Here is an 18,967-nt window from a genome sequence, read left to right as displayed (position 1 = left end):
TTATGGGCTGGCGAGAGGATGGGTGGGAAAGAACAGAGACCGCCATGGAAACTGGCAGTGGGGAGATTTCCATTGTGGAAATTGCCTGAGAACTCTGGGCAGCAGCTGTCATTCAGCCCCCTGGACCTGCCTCCTTCAGGAACCTCCTCACCCTGCTGCCTCGGGACCTCCAAGAGCTCATCCCTGGGCTGGCGGGCGAGGTGGCAGCAGGGGGGAGCCACACACTGGCTGGGCTGAGGCGCTGCTGGCATCCTCTCCCTTTGCAGAAGGAAAGGGAAAATGCAGGGTGTGGAATTGCCCTTTGGGGTCCTTCCTTAGTAGAAGGCTGCCTTCTCACAGGTTTCCTTCTGCAGGGATTGACTAGAATCTGTTGGTGCTGCTGTATGAGTCTGCTGACAGCCCAACTGTGCACAAGGACTGAGTAGCACACTCCTCAGAGTCCTGTTGACACAAAGGACGCATTTGTGTCATTCTGCCTTTGTGAAAAGCCAGTAGCACTCTTAGATGTCAGGGGCTTTAGTTCCAGGCAGGGCCCCTGGTTTCTATACTGCCTTTGGCTGAAATTTGGACCAAAGGGCTCCAGCTAAGTGATTATGTCACTTTTCCACAGGAATGTAAACCTGCCCCTCATCTCTGAATTTGGTCAGTGTCCCATCCTGGCCTGCGTAGGTGTTGGGGTCTTTGACAAGTACACTGGAAGAGTGGGGAGAGGACACCACATTTGCGAATAGCGTCCTCTTTGCCGGGCAAGTCTCCAGGGAATCCCTGTCGTGTGAACACACGTGGCTACTCTGAGGGGCTGTGAGCTGGGTCCTGGGCCTTCCAGCCGGGTCCTCGCGCACAGCAGAAGCCAGCACTAGTTGCCACTTCTCTGCGTCTGTGGCTCGTGTGGCAGTCTCAACAGCAGAGCTCTCTGGCACATCGGCTGGAGAAATCCCGTGAGACTTGCCTGCACCGCGCTTCCAGGCCAGAGACCCCACTGAAGCTCACGGGGGACCCTCTTCCCGGCAAAGAATCTATCACTTTGGAGTCAGCATCCCCAGGCTCTGGCAGTGGCAGGCCAAGTCATCTTCATGGGCTTATCTATCCTCTGCTTTCCCTTTTTCACAAAACCATTGGCCAGATTCAAAGCACTGGCCCCATTCCCTCCACGTCTGCCCTCAGCTGTCTCCAAGGGCAAGCGCTGTGGAAGAGGAGCGGCAGGATTGGTACCTCGTTACAACCCAGTCATCTGGACATTCCTTGCGCGTCCGCAGTGGCCAGTCATTCTGGCATCACGCTTCCTGGATGAGCCTCCACCTTCACCCTGCGGAGCCATTTCTTTCTACACCAAAAGCTGGAAAGAAGGTTGCTTTAAGAGCTTGTCTTTATAACTGCATGTTTACTACTTTCTTTCCAAAGGAAACTTTATAGATCAGTAGAACTATAGCAACAGGAAGAACTCTGGCCCTGCTTTTGACTGGGTTCCTATTTTAAGCACAAATGAAGGGGCTCTGGAGCCAGACTTCCAGGGCTCAAACTTCAGCTTTGCCATTTACGAGCTGTGTGATCTTGGCCAAGTCGCTTCACCTCTCTGAGCCCCAATTCCCACATGTATGAAGAGGAGACAACACCCACACATCACAGGACTATTGGTTAAAATGGAATGAGATGTGTGAAAACAGCTGGAATTTCTGACACCTGCGAGTACTGTACAGATGAGATGCTCCCGGGCCTACTCTTCCAAAAGGCAAGCAGAAGGGCACAGCAGGTGGGGAAGCACGCCACCTCGGCAAGTGACTGTGGCTTCCCCAAACAGTGGGAGCATCAAGGGACCATTAGACAAGTCTAAAGGCCAAACACATTTGCCACCCTCAGCAGAAATGGTGGGGGGGGGGGTGGTTGCCAGGGGCCCCTGGCCCTATGGGATGTGGGCCAAGCCCTACAGCTTCCTGGGTAGTAGGTGAAAACATTTTCCTAGCATTAAAATGGTTTCCATAACACCTTTTGTCCTGGCTGCTTAATATTGGGTACCTGGCATGCACCCAAGAGCAATACTACTCTCCACTAGTGCTTATTACCTATGTGAGTGGATTAGCTCGGGAGGGATGCCCCTTTTGCATGGCAGATCCAGGATACTCGATCTGGAAGCTCTGCCCACAGACCAGGTGACAAGAGTAGTACTGCCTGGAAGGCTGGCCCTATCTTTCAAAACCTGTCTATTTAGCTCCTGCACCAAAAAAAGGGCTGTTAAAGGGCTAGGGCAGGATATCAATGGTCACTGGGATCTGGGTTTGGCCTGTGACAAGCGGCCTCACTCCCAGGGCGCAGGTGCTGCTCAGGGACCTTGAGCCTGCTTATTAATCCTGCTGACCTCAACTACATCACTTGGGAAATGGAGAGTCCCCTGCTGTCCTCTGACAGCTGTTAGTCAGCAGCTGACCTCACAGACTGGGGTGATTTCTCCTGTCTGGGATACTGGGGAGGAGGGTGGGGGGATCCTTTGGCAACACTGCTGTCTCGTAAGACCAAAGTAGTTTTCTGAACTTGCCCTGGGCCCACATGGAAGACACCCTGAATTCTAACCCCAGCTCTGCCACTCGGCTGCTGTGTGACCTTGGGTAAGTTTTAACCACTCGGTGTCCACATGCTCAACTACAAAACTGGGTATTAAGACTTATGACTCAGGGCCTTGAAGACTAAATGCTAATTAGATAAAAGTGCCTAACAATGCCTGGCATTTAGTCCATGCTCAGTGCCACCAGAATCTGAGTTGAGGCACGAGGCCAGTGTCCTGCTATAGTTACCTAGAGGGGCTGAGGGAATCCTGCTGCCATCCCCGCAACCTTGCTAACTGTAAGGCTGAGGGAGGCTGGGTTACTTGGATCTTGGGGTATCTAGGCCCACTTGTGCACCTCCAATCCCTAGCACCCCTTAAAGTAAGCAACTGTATTGTGCTCTAATAAGCACCTGTTTGCAAGCCCAGACGGCTGTGTGGAAATCTGTGCTTCTGCCACGGGTAGAGGTTACTGTGGTTACTCACCCAGACTGACCCAGAGAAAGCTGGGGCAGGACGGGGAGATCCCTGTTGCCTCAGCACACATTTACACCAGGCCGACCCAAGCCTTAAGGGCCTCAGCCCCAAAGAGCTCAGCCTAGGAAACACTGTGGCAAGTGCTATGAAGAGGGTAAGCACGGGGCACCAAGGGAGCCCACAGGAGGAGCACTGCCCCCTCCCGGGGGCTAAGGACTGGTGGACCGTGGCAGTATCCAGGATGGAGAAGGCAAAAGACAATCCAGGCCCAGGGAAAAGCCTCTTTTACACAAAGGCTCGGGACAAGAGAAGCGGTACAAGGTGGGCAGGAGCCTGTTCTGTCACAGAGAAGGGGAGTAGAGACAAGGCTTGGGCCAGATCCCAAGCCACTGTTACTGTTGGCTCTGTGTGAAGGAAGCCCAAAAACTTCCCTGCCCACCTCCCAGGGTGGCTCACACAACGGTCAGGAACAAGTGGGGAGAGCTAGGGAACTATTAGGGTGCTGCCATGGGGGAGAGCAGGAAAGCGTGCCGAGGACCCAGCCGCAATGTTCCTTAGTGACTCCCGCCTGCCGCTCCATCCACACTCCAATGCTGGCCTGCAGCCAAAGGCCTGTGACACCGTTCCTGCCCTGTCAGAGGCCTAGCCCTGTGCCGGCCCAGGGGAAGCACTAAGTTAATGATGAAACAAACTGCATCACCACCCCACCTTCTAGCTAAAACACGCAGGATGACACACTGGCTCTGGCGATTGTTTTTAATTTCAGAAATCAAGCTGAACACACAAGAAGCTTGTAGACACTGGAATACACAAATATTAAGCTGCTGCATAGGATTCTTATGTCAAACAATGCACATCTGCATGAGGTCTCTCCCGCTACGGGGGTAAGGTGGAAGAGAGGGAACGTTTTCTAACTGGGGTTGATTGTGGAGTGAAACGCACAAGTGGAAAGGAGGTTTTCACGTATAACCAGAGAACAGACACCACTGTGCAGTCACAACACACTTGACCGGGGCAGTTAATTTGCACTTGTACTTGGCTGTGGCTGTTCCTGCTGCTGCTCTTTTGGCTTCTTTGTCTTCTTCTTCTGTTTGGAAAGACAGCTCAGAGCAGACTTGCCATTCCTTGGGGCAAACACAAGCTGGGGCAGCTTGCCAGACTGAGTCGGATACTTGGTTTTCAGGCCTTCTGTAAACAACGGCTGGGAGAGCAGGTGCCGCAGCTCCTTCTTCAGGACCTTCATCTGCTTCTGTCTCCGACGCTCTTCTTGCTGGTCAGCTTTTCCTCCTCAAAACACAACACAAAAAAGATATTTATTATGGTTTGTAGAAACTTTTTGTTTCCCGTGATGAATACTGCAATGTAAAATGTTTTAGAACTACTTTTGGGAGGCAAGGTTTAAAAGTTCTCTGCAGAAGCTAGTGGTGGCTTGACAGGAACTGTAAACAACTCATTTCTATCCATATGGAGGGATACGCAGGACCACTTTGTCCTTTACTCCTCAAGAAAACCCTCTAAGACTGGAATTATCTTCATTTTAGAGATGAGGCAGCTTAGGCTTATAGAGGGAGAGGTCTACAGTCGCAGAGCCAGCTGTCAGAGACCAGAACCCCTGACTAAAGACCACTTTTCTTCCTATGATCTACCCACTTACTGCCCACCTGGGGTCTGCAAACCCCTCAGGAGACAGTGAGTCCCTCTTTGCAGCCCAGCTCTCTCACACCTCACCACCGCTGCTGTGACTGCAGCTGCAGAGGCGGGCACAGACGGGGCTCCATCCCAGCCTGTGCTTGGGAAGGGAAGCCAGGGCCTCCACATGTTCAGGCCCAGACCTGACCCTGAGCTACCAGGAGGACTAGCTCACTGTCCTCAAGCCCACAGGTTTGGCTTCCAGCTTCCACACCAAGCAGACAACAATAAGTTTGCCTCTGAATTTGTTGACACCGACACTGAAATGCCAACACCTCAGCTGAGCTGCATGCTTGGTGGGGTGGAAGGAGCACTGGCCAGGACTTTGGTGTCATCAGTTCTAGATGTGGTTCTGCCAATTCTTAGATTCAAGAACTTTCCTATGCAGGGACCGTGCAGATTCATCCCCGAATCCTTAGCTTCTGGCCCAAGTGCAGAGTTGGGGCCCAGGAAATGCCCAGTGGTAGAGCTGTTTCCTTGCACAAATTGCTTCCCTCTGTGAGCCTCTAGTTTCCACATGTAAAAGGATAATAAATTCCTGCTCTGTTCATGTCATAAACTATGGAGAAGATCACATGAGATAATGATATGGAAATGATCTGTCAGCTTGGCAAGCAAGTGCAATAGTGACAACAGTGATGATAAATAATAATTTATAATGTATCAAATACTTTCCATTTGCCAGGCACTGTTGTAAGTACTTTACACTCCTTAATTATGTTCACAACAATCCCATGAGGTGGGTAGTTTATTACCTAGATTTTATGGCTGAAGAAACTGAGATACAACAGAGAGGTTAAATAACTTCACTTAGTCACACAGCCAGTTAAAGGAATGGGCTGGCATTCAAAACACAGGTAGTCTGGCTAGAGAGCCTGTTCACCACTGTACTCCATGGCCTGTCCACGTAAGAGGGAGGCAGGTGAGGGCTCCAGACAGAGACAGGCAAGACAGAGGACACAAAGGCCAAGGGCATTGGGCTCACCTGGGAGTAGAGCCTGTCAGCAAAGAATGAAAGGGCATCTTGCTGATTTTTGACAGGACCCACAGTGACAGGGATGGCTCCCACAAGATAAGTTAAGGGGAAAAAAAGAAAAACAATGTATCTTTCCTCAGTTCCATCCAGATCAAAGATTTACCCTTATACATCTCTTCTTCCAGCTCAATCTCGAGGGCAGCTGCTGCCTGCTCAATCCAAGAGTTGTGCAGACAAGCCTGAAAGTTCCGATATTCAGCTTTCTCAATCTGCCGAGCTAAACGGATTCGCTCCTGGGGGAAAACAGAAAATATTCATCTGATACAAGGCTCAGGCCTCTGGGAAGAAAAGTCTCACTTGAGTTGTGTTTTTAAAAAGCTCTTAAGATCAGTGGTCAGTGAAATGCATTTGTCCTTTTCCTGAGAAAAGCCCGGAGGGCAATGGTTACATGTGTGTGTGCACGTAATCACAAGTGCCAGCTATTCCAACAATAAACCCAAACAACTGTCCCACCCTTTGAAAACCCATCCTGGTCTGATGCCAACCTATAGATGTCCAAAGTGAACTTTTCCCCCAGATACCAAAGCTGAACTGAGGTAAAACATTTCAACTCTCCCTCTAATGGGTTTTGGGGTTAGACTGCAGTGGTAGGATGCCCAGAGAAAGTGGAAAAGATCTTTTGATGTGGGGAAAAGGAGCCACAGGAAGCCTGGGCAGCTCCTAGTCCTCTGTACTAGCGGGAATTCTCTATGACCTCTACCTTTCCATCCTCATCTCCCACCATGTAACTAATATTCCTTTCAAGCCAGAGGGGCCAACAGTCCTGGATGTCATGCCATGCTTTTGCTCCCTCAATTCCCAGAATTCCATCTCCTCTGCACACTTCCACATCTCTGCCTGCAGCTGGCCTGGATAAAACCTCTTGTCCTCCCAGTATAACCCCAAGCCCACTAGTTCCACGTGCTCCATTAGTACCTGAACTTTAGCACGGGCTTGGCTTGCTCACAAGCTGGTGAACCTTTGGAGAGGAGAACCCACCTTGCTTTGGTCCCTGACACACCGGGACCCACAGTAAGCAGCATGCACTTGATGAATGCCCGCTGAATTAAAAGAAAACCCCAAAGGCAGGATTTACTGACGCCTGCTTCAGGGATGTGCCAAACCTGTACCATCTGCCTCAGTGACACACATTAACTCCACTGTCCCACAATCCTCTGATGGGCTTTCTAGGCAGTGGTGCCAACTGCACTGTCCATTAAGGGGAGTCCTGGGGAGACTTCAGGGCCAGACAGCAAAGAAACGGTTCAGGGAGAACATGCCTCACATCTTTGATCATTCTCCTTTTCTTCCTTCTCCCTTTCTCTCCTTCTCCCTTCTCCTGCTCCCAATTCTTTTTACGAAGATCCCTGTTTCAGCTGTTGGCTGAACTATCGTTCCTTAGTTCCCAAGGGCAGCCCAATCCTCTCATTAGCACTGGGTTTTTTTTTTTTTTTTTTTTTTGACACAGTCTCACTGTGTCACCCTGGCTAGAGTGCAGTGGCATCACCATAGCTCACTATAACCTCAAACTCCTGAGCTTAAGCAATCCTCCTGTCTCAGCCTCCCAAATAGCTGGGACTACAGGTGCACACCACTACACCTGGCTAATTTTTCTATTTTTGTAGAGATGGGGGTCTCGCTTTTGCTCAGGCTGGTCAGCACTGGGGTTTTAACTTTCCTTTTTACCTTGACTGCATCCATGTACTTTGTCTGCACGGGAAATAGTGGGATGTCCTCATCTTTCTTGAGGGTTTTGTAAATCTTCTTAAAGTTGATCACATCCTCAGGCCCAATGAGCATCAGGCTGAGGCCTTCGTTGGTGGCTCGAGCAGTTCGACCACTTCGGTGGACATAAATCTCTGAGGTGCGAGGGACCTACCAAAGGAGGAACTGGGAGGTCAGTACATGGCCATCACCAAACTGCTCTTCTCCTCAGGGCCACATCCCCAAGGCAGGTAGAAACCTCTCTAGCATCGTGGACCAATCTAGCCCTGCCCTCTTAGTCCCACACTCACTCTGCAGGTTCTGCCCTCTCATGGTCCCTACCCTGGTTCAGGTTCTCAGAACCATTCGGCTGGACCATGGCAGTAACTTCTTATTTTCTTTCTAGTCCTCTCAACTCCCTCGGCCCCAGCCCAGAGCTGCCAGTGTCATCTTCCTAAGTCTCAGCTCTGACCACAATATTCCCTCTAGCTACAGAAACTCCATTGGTCTTCATTAACTCTGCATGGATAATTGACAGTGGTAATCATAACCAACATTTACTGAGTGACTACATTGCACCAGACAATTCTAAGCACTCTGCATGTATTATCCCATTTATTTCTTGCTCACACAATAATACGAACTAGATGCTTTATGATTATCCGTATTTTTAAATCAAGAAACTAAAACAGAGGTTAAACAACTCCCCCTAGGTTACCCAACTAAGTGGGGAACAAGAATTCAAAGCAAAGCAGCCAAGTTCCAGCGACCACACTAACGCCTGGCTAAACTGCCTCTACTCTAATATATACCATCCACAGGTAACGTGGCATGGGTGCTGACACCACCCCACCACGCCCGTGACATATACCATTAATGAAGCACAACAGTCTTCTCCACTGAACCCAGATAACATCTCTGTATTTTTTTTCAATATAGTACTCTAAGCAGCCACTGTGAACTGTTCATAATAGTTCTAGAAATGAGATCTATTTGCCATTTTTCACTCACAGGATAAAGGCCCAACTCCTTGACCTAACACTCAGGGCCTTCAATGACTTGCTCCCAACTCACCTCTCCAGCCTCAGCAACTACTCCTCTTCCATCATCCCCTCTTCTCACTCTAAGCCAATTGACCCTGTACATTCCCCATTTCTTTCCTTCCTTTCCTACCTCTACATGTCCAAATCCTCTCCATCCTTAAATGCAAAACATCTTTTAGAAAGCATTCGCCAACCTCCTAAACTAGAAGTTATCTTTTTCCCATTACATTTTGTAACTTTCTGGTATCTTCTGTTGTAAATTATGGCTGTGGTCATCTCACTTCCTCTACCGGATCTGATGCTTTTTAGGGGCTGGGACTGTATTTGATTCATCTTGATATTTCCACAAAGGCTGACCCAGCCTCTTACCCAAAAAGAGAAGAAATTTGCTAAACTGAAATTGACACCTTAAAAGATTTTCAAAAGCACAAAGAATTAAAGGGGGAAAATATTAATAATGCCATAATAGCTACCATTTACTGAGTACTTACGCTGTGCTGTGTGCTTCATCAGCATCAGCTCAATTTAATGCTCATGATATCCCTATGGGGTGGGTAGTATTATTACTTCCAGTTTACAAACAATGACACTGAAACCAGAGATATGAAATAACTTGCCTAAACCTAACCAACTACGAAGCAGCAGACTGGGGATTCAAACCCCGGTAGTCTGGCTGCCGGAATCCATATTGCTAACCACAACTCTATGCTAATATTTACTAGGTGCTTGCACTAATAGTATTGCTACTGTCAACAGTAACATTTAGTAAGTGCTTACAATGTGCCAGGTGGCTTCCTAAGCTCTTTATACCTATTAACTTATTTTACCTTAATAAGAACCCTAAGAAGTAGATACTCTTAATAACTGCCATTTAACAAATGAGAAAACTGAGACAAAGACAGATTAAATAACTTGTTCAAGATTACACAGCTGGGATGTGAGCCCAGAGGTCATAACTACCACACTTGTCTTCTCTACAGGGCAATCACTTTACACACTTAACGGATGCTCACTTCATAGAAGAAACTAAGACTCTAACCTGCTGACAGCAAGTGGCAGGCAAGAAGGGCTACTTAAATCAGACAATGCCAACAAAGTTTTTGGAAACTAAATCTCAGCCATGTTATAAAAATGGCAACAGTGGGCACGAGATGCCAGTGGTATTCTCTGTTGCAGGAGGCCTTGGGACCAACAATTACTCCTCCCTCCCCCAACCTTTGCACCCATTCAATGCAGGCAGATGTCTATAAATTCCCAGATGCCCTTACCTGGTAATGAATCACATGCTGAACTGTAGGAATATCCAGACCCCGAGCTGCCACATCTGTTGCCAAGAGAACACAGCTATGGTAGAGAGAGAAAACTCATTAATAATTACAACTAATAGCTATCATTAATCAAACTCTTACAAAATGCTAAGTACTCTAAACACTACAGTCCTTATAAACACCCTTGGAGAGATTAACTTCCCAAGGTATGTACATGGCTATTCAGCTGTGGAGTCTGGATCCAAACCTAGGTCTCACTGATCCCAACCAACATGCCATATCCTGCAGTCATAAAATATGCCCTCCAGTGGATTAAATGAGGCTATACATATTCTGGGTCAGTGCTCTCTTCTCCTAGCACCCTCCCACTCACTGTCCCCCACCCAGTCACACAAACTTCTTTGCTTTTCCCCAAACATGCCAAGTACGCTCTCGCTTCCAAGCCTTTGTGCTTACTACTCCTTAGGCCTTAAAGGGTCTTCCCTCAGATATCCACCTGACTCACTTCATTTCTTTCTTTGGCTCTCTGCTCAAATCTCACCTTATCAAAGATGTCTACCCAGCCTCCTTTCCCCATCCCCTACTCAACTGGTTAGCACTTAGCACCACAAGATACACTGTGCACTTCATCAGCCAGGACTCTGCATTACTCACTATTGTATTACCAGCACCTAGAACAATGCCTGGTTCATAGCAAGCACTACATAAATATGTGTTAGGTGATGTTTCTTAATGTATGGTACAAGGAAAGTCAAAAGCACTTGAAGCATGTCTTAAAAACTTAACGGTCTGGCCCTTCAGTGTCCCAACTCCCTATATTTCTGAGCTAGGGCTAGAGAATGTGATGCAAATTCAAGTTTGTAAAACATCAAACTACTGCTCTAAGTCAGGGTCAGCAAACTTTCTCTATAAAGAGCCAGATAGCAAATTTCCAGCTTTGTAAACAGTATGGTCTCTATGGCAACTATTCAACTTTGCCATTTCAGTGCAAAGGCACCTATAAACAATACATAAATGGGTCTTGCTATGTTGCAATAAAACTTTACTATTAAAACAGGCAGCAGCAGCAAGGGGCAGTGGCATGTGCCTATAGTCCCAGCTACTTGGGAGGCTGAGGCAGGAGGTTTGCTTGAGCCCAGGAGTTCAAGTCCAGCCTGGGCAACATGGCAAGACCCCATGTCTTAAAAAAACAACCGAACAAAAAAACAGCAGGCAGCAAGCAAGATGTGGCATGTGGGCTATAGTCTGCCAAGCCCTGCTCTAAGCTAATCCCAGTAAACCACTCACACTACTTACCAATGTTCAAAACGAGGCAAACCAAACACTTGCTCTAGAAAGCATGCAACCTGTGACCTGACAAAACACTGCTGGGCGAAAGCCAATTTATAGTCTGCCTCAACTTCCCAGTCCCTCATCTTGACAATCTACACCCTGTTCCCTGAATGCCAGTCTGGTCCAAAGGCAGATGGGAAGGCATAGCATGGGCTCTGGGGTCTGACAGACTTGCCTGAGGCCCAGCTCTGCCACTTTCAGGCTGAGAAACCTTGGGCAAGCTGACTGGCTTTTCTAGACCTCTTTTTTCATCTATAAGATGAGTACAGAGATAATAAGTAGTAGTAGTAGTAGGACTAGTAGTTATTAATGCTAACATTTAGCAATCCCATACTATGAGCCAGAGACTGTTCCAAACATTTTTACGTGCATGAATTCACCATCACTTAATCATGGTAACAACTCTATGAGGTAGCTTCTATTAGTATCCCTATAATGAGAAAATTGAAGCACAGAGTAGTGAAATAATTTGACCAGCTATGAAATGACAGAGCCAGGAACTCATCTCAGGCATTCTGGTTCTAGATTCTGTGCTCTTAGCCATGCATCTGTTCTGCTTCTTAGGGATGTTAGGTGAGTGACTAAAAGTGATAATATATCCAAAGTGCCAGCATAGGACTTAATCTATTGTCTAAGTATTCAATTAATAATAGGTATTATCACCATTATTCATTATTAATTAAGTTTCTGTAGGGCACTAACAGCAACCAAATCCAGTAAATGGGGGTGACCTTGCCAAATGCTGTGGAGGGGGTGGAAAAAAGCTACCATCTACCTATAAGGCCCCCCATGACACCTGTGACAAAAGGTAGCTTTCCCACCATTTCCCCACCAACCCGGCCCCTTAGCCCGGTGGCTACAGGGTAGGCCTGACTTACTCTTCCAGATGGGCAAACTGTTCCAGGTTTCTGAGCCTCTGCTTCTGGTGCATACAGGCATGCAGGGTCAGAGGCATGATATCCAGAACTTTGAGAAGCCCAGAGAGGCGTTTGATGCAGGAGATGCTGTTGGCAAACACTAAGCTGCGGCCTGGATACTGCATCAGGAAGTAGTATAGGTAGAAGTCTTTCTCATCAGTCTCACAATGAATCTTGGTCTCTGTTAGTGTCTCCACCGTGGCCTCCTTCCTTGTGAGGTCAATGACCTTGGGCTTGCCTCTCATGCCAATCTTCTGCACAAGGAGGTCAAGTTTGGCAGTTTTGTCCATTTTCTTGGTGTGCTTCTTATGAAGGATTCTAGCAGGAGCTTGATGAATCAGGGTCAGTGTGGCAGAAAAAACAAGTGTTTGTCTCTTTGGGTTGTATTGGGAATCATTGAGCATCTCTAGCAGCTGTGAGAGCTCAGCAAAATGGCCTTTCTCAACCATCCGGTCAGCCTCATCCACTACCAGGCACCTGCAGATCCAGACAGACCCATATCATTGGTTAGTGGCAGGTAGGAAGAATCATACACAGCACACCCTACTCCCACCCCAACCATACCCACACCTACCCGTACGCCACTATGACCACCACCAACAGGGCTTCAACTAATATCCCTCATGCATGTTCGGCTTTCTAAAGGCTTGGGTCTGGATAACACCACACCATGGCATTTTGTGATGGGAAGAAGGCCTTCAACACACTATGTCACCTGAGGTTCATTTCAGAAAAAGGGATGAGGGGGAAAGGAGAGGTACCATTTATCACCTGAGCTGCCGAAGGTTGCTCAAATGAGAGTGCTTTTCTTTAACTAGTTCCCACAGCCGGCCTGGAGTGGCTATCACAATCTCAGGACAGCGGTTCAGCATCCTCTGCTGTTTCTGTGTGGACATTCCACCAACCAAAATAGCAGTTTTAATTCCTATGGGACAGAAAACATCAGGGACAGAGTTATTCACAGTCTCACTGCTTACTTTCTTACAGGGCACAGGTGCCCCCAAATTAGCAGAGACAGTCACCAGCACAGCTCCCTGCTTCCAAGGGGTGCTGAAAAAGCTGGCCTGGCAGGATTATTGGTGCCACTCCTGGAAAGCTTAGCAAGTCTTCTGTAATTTGGGCCCTGTCTACTTCCCTAACTTCATTTCTTTCTACTCCTTCCCCTCCAACCACAATAGAAGGGCTGGATTTGAACCCAGGCAAAGCTCTGGGAAAGCTGAGCAGTGGGGCACCGCAATGCTGGGAAGGATGTTACCTACAGCTGTAACACACCTCCCCAAGGAAAGCCTTCCCATTCCCTTCAATTAGAGTTAATCTGAAGCTCCTCTAACGCTCAGTGTTCTGTTTTCCTCTCTGGTGGAAGACTTCGCACAGTAACCAGTGTTACTGGAATGAATACATAGGATCATGTAGGTAAGGTGCTTAGCAATGTGCCTTGCATAGTAAGAACTTGGTAATCAATTCCTGCTTTTATTATAAAAGTAAAATTCCCACTATGCAGCCCTTCCCCAAAGGAATTCCCCAAGAGAATAAAGTTCTAATGCCTTTTAGGATTTCCTCAAAAAATGTTTATTAACTGGAACTAAACCTTACCTGTAAACCTGGCCACAGCATCAATGTGTTGTTTGACCTGGACAGCCAGCTCTCGAGTGGGAGTCAGAACCAGTCCAAGCAGAGGACGCTTTGGATATGCTCTATAGGTGGCACTTTTGCCATCTGACTCTTGTTTTAACTTTCCAGTCTGCTCTTGATCAAGCTTTTCCTCTTTGTCCTCATTCTGTTTGGGAACAGTCTTCTCCTTGATGAGGGAAGAAGGCCCTTCACCAGCATCATCATCACAGAAGAGCAACGCCTGGTCTGAAACGGTGCCTCTGGTCTTGGCTCTGGCCTTGCTGGGCAACACTCCAGCCTCAGTTCCAGTCTCACTGGGCAGTGCTTTACTCTCAATTCTGGTCTCATCAGGCAACACTCCAGACTCAGTTCCAGCCTTGTTTGGTGATCCAGTCTCAGCTCTGTCCTCAGTTCTGGTCTCTCCGGGTGGTGCTTCAGTGTTACCTGGAACAGGGGCAGGCTCCCTCTTCTGCCACTGCAACACTGCATGAATCATTGGGATGGCAAAGGCAAGAGTTTTCCCACTTCCTTAGAAGTAAAAAACAAAACAAATACATATGAATCAACAGATGCACATACTTTGGTCTGGAATTCTTTCTTTTACACAGAATAAGGGACCCTAAAATAGCCAAGTGTCACCCTGACCAATCCAAAGCTCTTCCACTCTGTACCGGTTCCCCCGTAGCATTGCAACTGGAGGGAACACGCAATTAGGAGCCTGAGGAAAAGTGTAGGAGACTGACATTGAGGCCCAAGGTCACCAATGATGAACTATAAACACCCAAGCAATGAAACCATAAAGAAATAAAGGGCAAGTTTTGTGTGTGTTTTGTGATCGTGAAGAAACAATATATTGGGGGGTGGGAAATGAAATCTATACAATACTTTCCCAAGACCTTTCTCTGGTGAGGAAGAAGAAAGTAAAAGAAAATTTTCTTAGTTTTTCAGAAAATTTAAATACTTTTGTCTATGTCTGAGTATTTTCAAACTGGCCTTTGAATGTATATGGAGCCCAAATTCATATCATTTGGGTAGTCAAAACAAACAAACAAACAAACAAAACAAGACATCTCAAACTGAGATTCTGAAATAGTTCCAAAGTGATAACGCCCTAGCCAGAAGCAAATAAGTGTTCTCTGGAGGAAGAAATCTTTACTATAGGTCTTGAAGAATTTTCACAAATAATTTTCAAAGGAAATAAGCAGCTCTGTAACCACATAAAGAAATGCGGTACCATAAGCAAGAACTACAAGGAAAAAAGAGAGCAAAAATAGAACCACAAACTTCAGATAAGAAAAACAGCAGACTTTTAATCAGAAACAATGAAAACCAGAAGACAGTGTAGCAATATTTTTATTTGAAAACCTGAAAAAAAATCTGACAATCTATTAACACTATGCCCAGCAAAAATCTCTCTTAGAACAAATGTGAAATAAAGCATACAAAAGCTGAAATAATTTACCAGCAGAAGATCTGGACTACAAGAAATATTAAAGAAAATCTTTTATGCAAAAGAAAAGATGATATCAGATGAAAATCCAGTTCTACACAAAGGAATGCAGAGCACCAGAAATGGTAACTACATAGGTAAACATAAAAAGCTGTTTATTATTTAAACCTCTTTAAAAAATAATTGTTTAAAGCACAATAAAATGTAAGTTGGGATTTCTAACACATATAGAAATAAAGTACACAACAAAAAGCACAAAGGAAGAGAGAAATGGAAAAATACTCTTGTAAGGTTCTTATACTACATGTGACCTAGTATATTGCTTGAAGGTAAACTATGATAAGTTAAAGATATATACTATGAACCCCAAAGTAATCACTAAAGAGACATAAAAAAGAATTATAGCTAATAAGACAATAAAGGACATAAAACAGTATCTGTGAATATATATTTGGTCTCTGCTCCCATTTCCTGACACAGAGCTTCTAAAATCCTTGTAACTTCCTGAGTGATAGGAGCATCTTCTTATAATATTGGTCTTTGCCCTTAGTTCCTGATACAAGACCTAAGACCTTATAAGACTCTAAGAATATCTGTAGTAATAAGAGTAACCTTTTGTATATTAATGAGATGACTGCCACCTAGTGTCCCTAGACAGCTTCAGGATGGGGGCTAGTTGCCACAGGAACAAACCATGTGATCAGAGGGCTGGAACTTTCAGCTGCTTCTGTCTCTCAATGTCCAGGAAGAAAAGTGAGGTGAAATTAAGCTCAATCATTAATGGGCCAATGATTTAATAAATCATACCTGTATTATGGAAGCTCCTAAACAATGGGGTTCAGAGAGCTGCCAGGTTGGTGAACACATCATGGGTGGCACACCGAGAGGGCATGATGGAAACTCCACGCCCTGCCTCCTCCCAATATCTTGCCCTAAGCATCTCTGCCATCTAGCTGTTCCTAAGTTATATCCTTGATTATTATAAAGTAGCAAACGTAAGTGAAGTGTTTTCCTGAGTTCTGTGAGCCATTATAGCAAATTATTGAACCCAAGGACAGTGTTGTGGGAACTCCCAATTTGTAGCCAGTCGATCAGAAGTACCTGAAGCCCAGTATTTGTGATTAGCATCAGTAATGGGGACAATCTTGTGGGACTAAGCCCTTAACCTATGACGAATGACACTAACTACAGATAGGTAAGTGTCAGAATTGAATGGAATTGTAGAACACCTGGTTGGTATACAGAGCGTTGCAGAACTGGTTACTGGTATGGGAAAACCCCCACACATTTGAGATCAGGAGTATTCTGTGGGTAGAGGCATAGCTTAATAGTAAACACACATAATTTCAATCCCAAAGAAAGAAAAAGGGAACAAAGAACAGCTGGGCCAAATAGAAAACTAAAAGCAAAACAACACTTAATCCCAACCATTGTCATGTAAATGACCTCAATTAAAAGACAGATTGTCAGGTTAAACAGCAATGCTTTCTTATATGCTGTCTATAAGAAATATGTCTTAAATATAAAGACATAGATAGGTGAAAAGTAAAAGTATGGACAAACACAGCATGGTAACAGTAATCAAAATAAAACTGGAATGGCTACAATAATACCAGACAAAGTAGAATTTAGAACGAAGAACATCACCGGGGATAAAGATGTCCATTTTATAATGAAAAAGAGCCAATCCATTTACAAGATATAATAATAATCTAATGCTCTAATCCACAAAACATTTATGCTAATAACAGATTATCAAAATACATGAAACAAAACTAACAGAACTGCACGTAGAAAACATTTTACTCAAGGAAAAATAAATAACACAAATATCTCTAATACATTGAAGAAAGTAAATATGTAGTTAAAACCCTTCCTACAAAGGAAAGTTCAGGCCCATATGAATTCTACCAAATACGTAAGGAAGACAAAAATACCAATCCTATACAAACTCTTTCAGAAAACTGAAGAGAATATTTTATAAGTCATTCTGAGGCCAGTGTTACTGATTCCAAAACCAAAGACATTATTGTTACCAAAAATTCGGCACTTGTCCACGAGGCCAAAGAAGAAGACGAGCACAAGCTGTTTGAGGAGGACGGAAAGACAGTTTACTTTGCCGGCAAAGGAAGAAAAATGGTAGACCTTCTCATCTCAAAATCCAAATTTTTCCTGCACATTCACAGAAATACAGAGCTTTTAAAGGATGGGTTCTAAGCTTCAGATAATTACTGTTCAACGAATTGATCATTCTGATCATCCCATCTCTGCCCTCCGCCTAGGATCTCCCTTTACCAGTTCCCGCTGGCCCATCTCCTGTAGCACAAATAAACAAAAGACCTACCCTGTCCCCTCCCAACCACTGGCCTGAGGTAGGGATGCAGGCTTTAGTTCTCTAAAAGGCGTGGATGATGTTTTAAAGAGACAGAAAATATTTTTGCCATTTTTCCCAGGTAATTCCCTCTGTTACATTACAAGAAACTACAGACCAATATCCCACGAACACAAATTCAAAAATTCTCAACAATATTTTAGCAAACCAAATTCAACAATATATAAATAGAATAACACACTCTGACGAAGTTCAGTTTATCCCAGGAATGTTAGTTTCACATCTGAAAAACAATGTAATTGATAGAATGAATTACACTGATTTTCAGATATGAAATTAACATACCTCAATATATGCAGTAAAAAGCAACTGGAAAAAATCCAACATCCATTCCTGATAAAAACTTTCAGCAAACTAGAAATATAAGAGAATTTCTTCAGCCTGATAAACAGCATCTACAAAAACTGTCGGTTAACATCAGACTTAATGGTGAAAGACTGAATGAATGTTTTCCCCTAAAGATCACTAACAAAGTAATAATGCCCACTCTACCACTTTAATTCAAAATTGTACTAGAGGTTTTAGCCACTCTAATAAGAAAAATAAAAGGCATCCAGAATGGATAATATGATCATCTTTGTAGAAAATACCACGGAATCCTCAGAAAACTACTTGGTGAGACCAAGTTGTAGGATACAAGATCAACATACAAAAATCCATCATATTTCTATTTATTAGCAACAATTGGAAACATAAAATTTTAAATTACCATTTACAATAGCATTAAAAATATAAAATGCTTAAGGATAAATCTAACAAAAGATGTGAAAAATCTATATACAAAAATTACAAAACATTGCTGAGAAAAGTTAAAGACCCAAAAAAATGCAGAGATATGTTACATTCATGGATTAGAAAATTCAATATTGTTAAAACGTCATCTGTTCTCAATTTGCTCCGTAATCAATGCAATCCCAATCCAAATACCAGCTTCCTTTTTTGTAGAAATTGATAAACTGATTCTAAAATTCATATGGGAATGCGAAGGCCTAGTATTAGGCAAGTAGCCTTTGCCAGACCCCTAGGGAGATAAAGGAATGGAATGCAAAAGGGGAGCTTGCCTTTCCTTTTCCCTCCTGATAAGGATGAAGTTTATCCCTCCCTATCTTGCCTGATAAAAATGAGGCCAGAGCTGCAGGATGGATGTGACTGGGGCAAGGGTCCTAGGAGCTGGTTGTTTGAAAAAGAACTTACTATAAGCGGCTGTTCTGGCTCAGTTACTTACTCCCCCAGGAAAAACCCTCTATAAAACCCACCACTCTCCCCTTCCTGGGGTGGACGTTTTTTTGGCCTCCACTCTTCTGCACCCAGATGCTCAAAATAAACAACATTTTGCTACACGTGAGACTTCGTGTCTCTCTCTCTCTCTCTCTCTCTCTCTTTCTCTTTCTCTCTCCCCACCTCCCCCTCTCGGCTCTGGACCTAATACCTAGAATAGCCAAAATGACTTAAAAAGAAAAGTTGGAAGACTTATACTACCTGACTTTAAGACTTATTATAAAGTTACTATAACGAAGATAGTGAGATATTGAT

General features: G+C 45.0%; 1 protein-coding gene across 3 annotated transcripts in view; it reads right to left on the bottom strand.

Moving 5' to 3' along the window:
* Positions 1-3,754: 3,754 nt before the first annotated feature.
* The window catches only part of DDX24 (DEAD (Asp-Glu-Ala-Asp) box helicase 24), a 25,444-nt gene continuing 10,231 nt past the window's right edge, over positions 3,755-18,967 (bottom strand). For 2 of the 3 annotated variants that reach the window (XM_012655214.1, XM_012655212.1), the window contains 7 exons: positions 13,575-14,120; positions 12,753-12,906; positions 11,943-12,458; positions 9,733-9,808; positions 7,404-7,592; positions 5,842-5,971; positions 3,755-4,300 (listed from right to left, as the gene is read on the bottom strand). In XM_012655214.1, the coding sequence (XP_012510668.1) occupies positions 4,032-4,300; positions 5,842-5,971; positions 7,404-7,592; positions 9,733-9,808; positions 11,943-12,458; positions 12,753-12,906; positions 13,575-14,120 (1,880 nt within the window). In that variant the 3' untranslated portion in view covers positions 3,755-4,031. The remainder of the gene's footprint in view (positions 4,301-5,841; positions 5,972-7,403; positions 7,593-9,732; positions 9,809-11,942; positions 12,459-12,752; positions 12,907-13,574; positions 14,121-18,967) is intronic. The other variant, XM_012655213.1, reaches the window with a different exon arrangement.

The sequence above is a fragment of the Propithecus coquereli genome, unplaced genomic scaffold (assembly GCF_000956105.1).
Source record: "Propithecus coquereli isolate 6110/MARCELLA unplaced genomic scaffold, Pcoq_1.0 Scaffold468, whole genome shotgun sequence".
NCBI classification, from domain to species: domain Eukaryota; kingdom Metazoa; phylum Chordata; class Mammalia; order Primates; family Indriidae; genus Propithecus; species Propithecus coquereli.
Note: the sequence above shows the minus strand (reverse complement) of the source record. Positions and strands in the feature narration are given on the sequence as shown.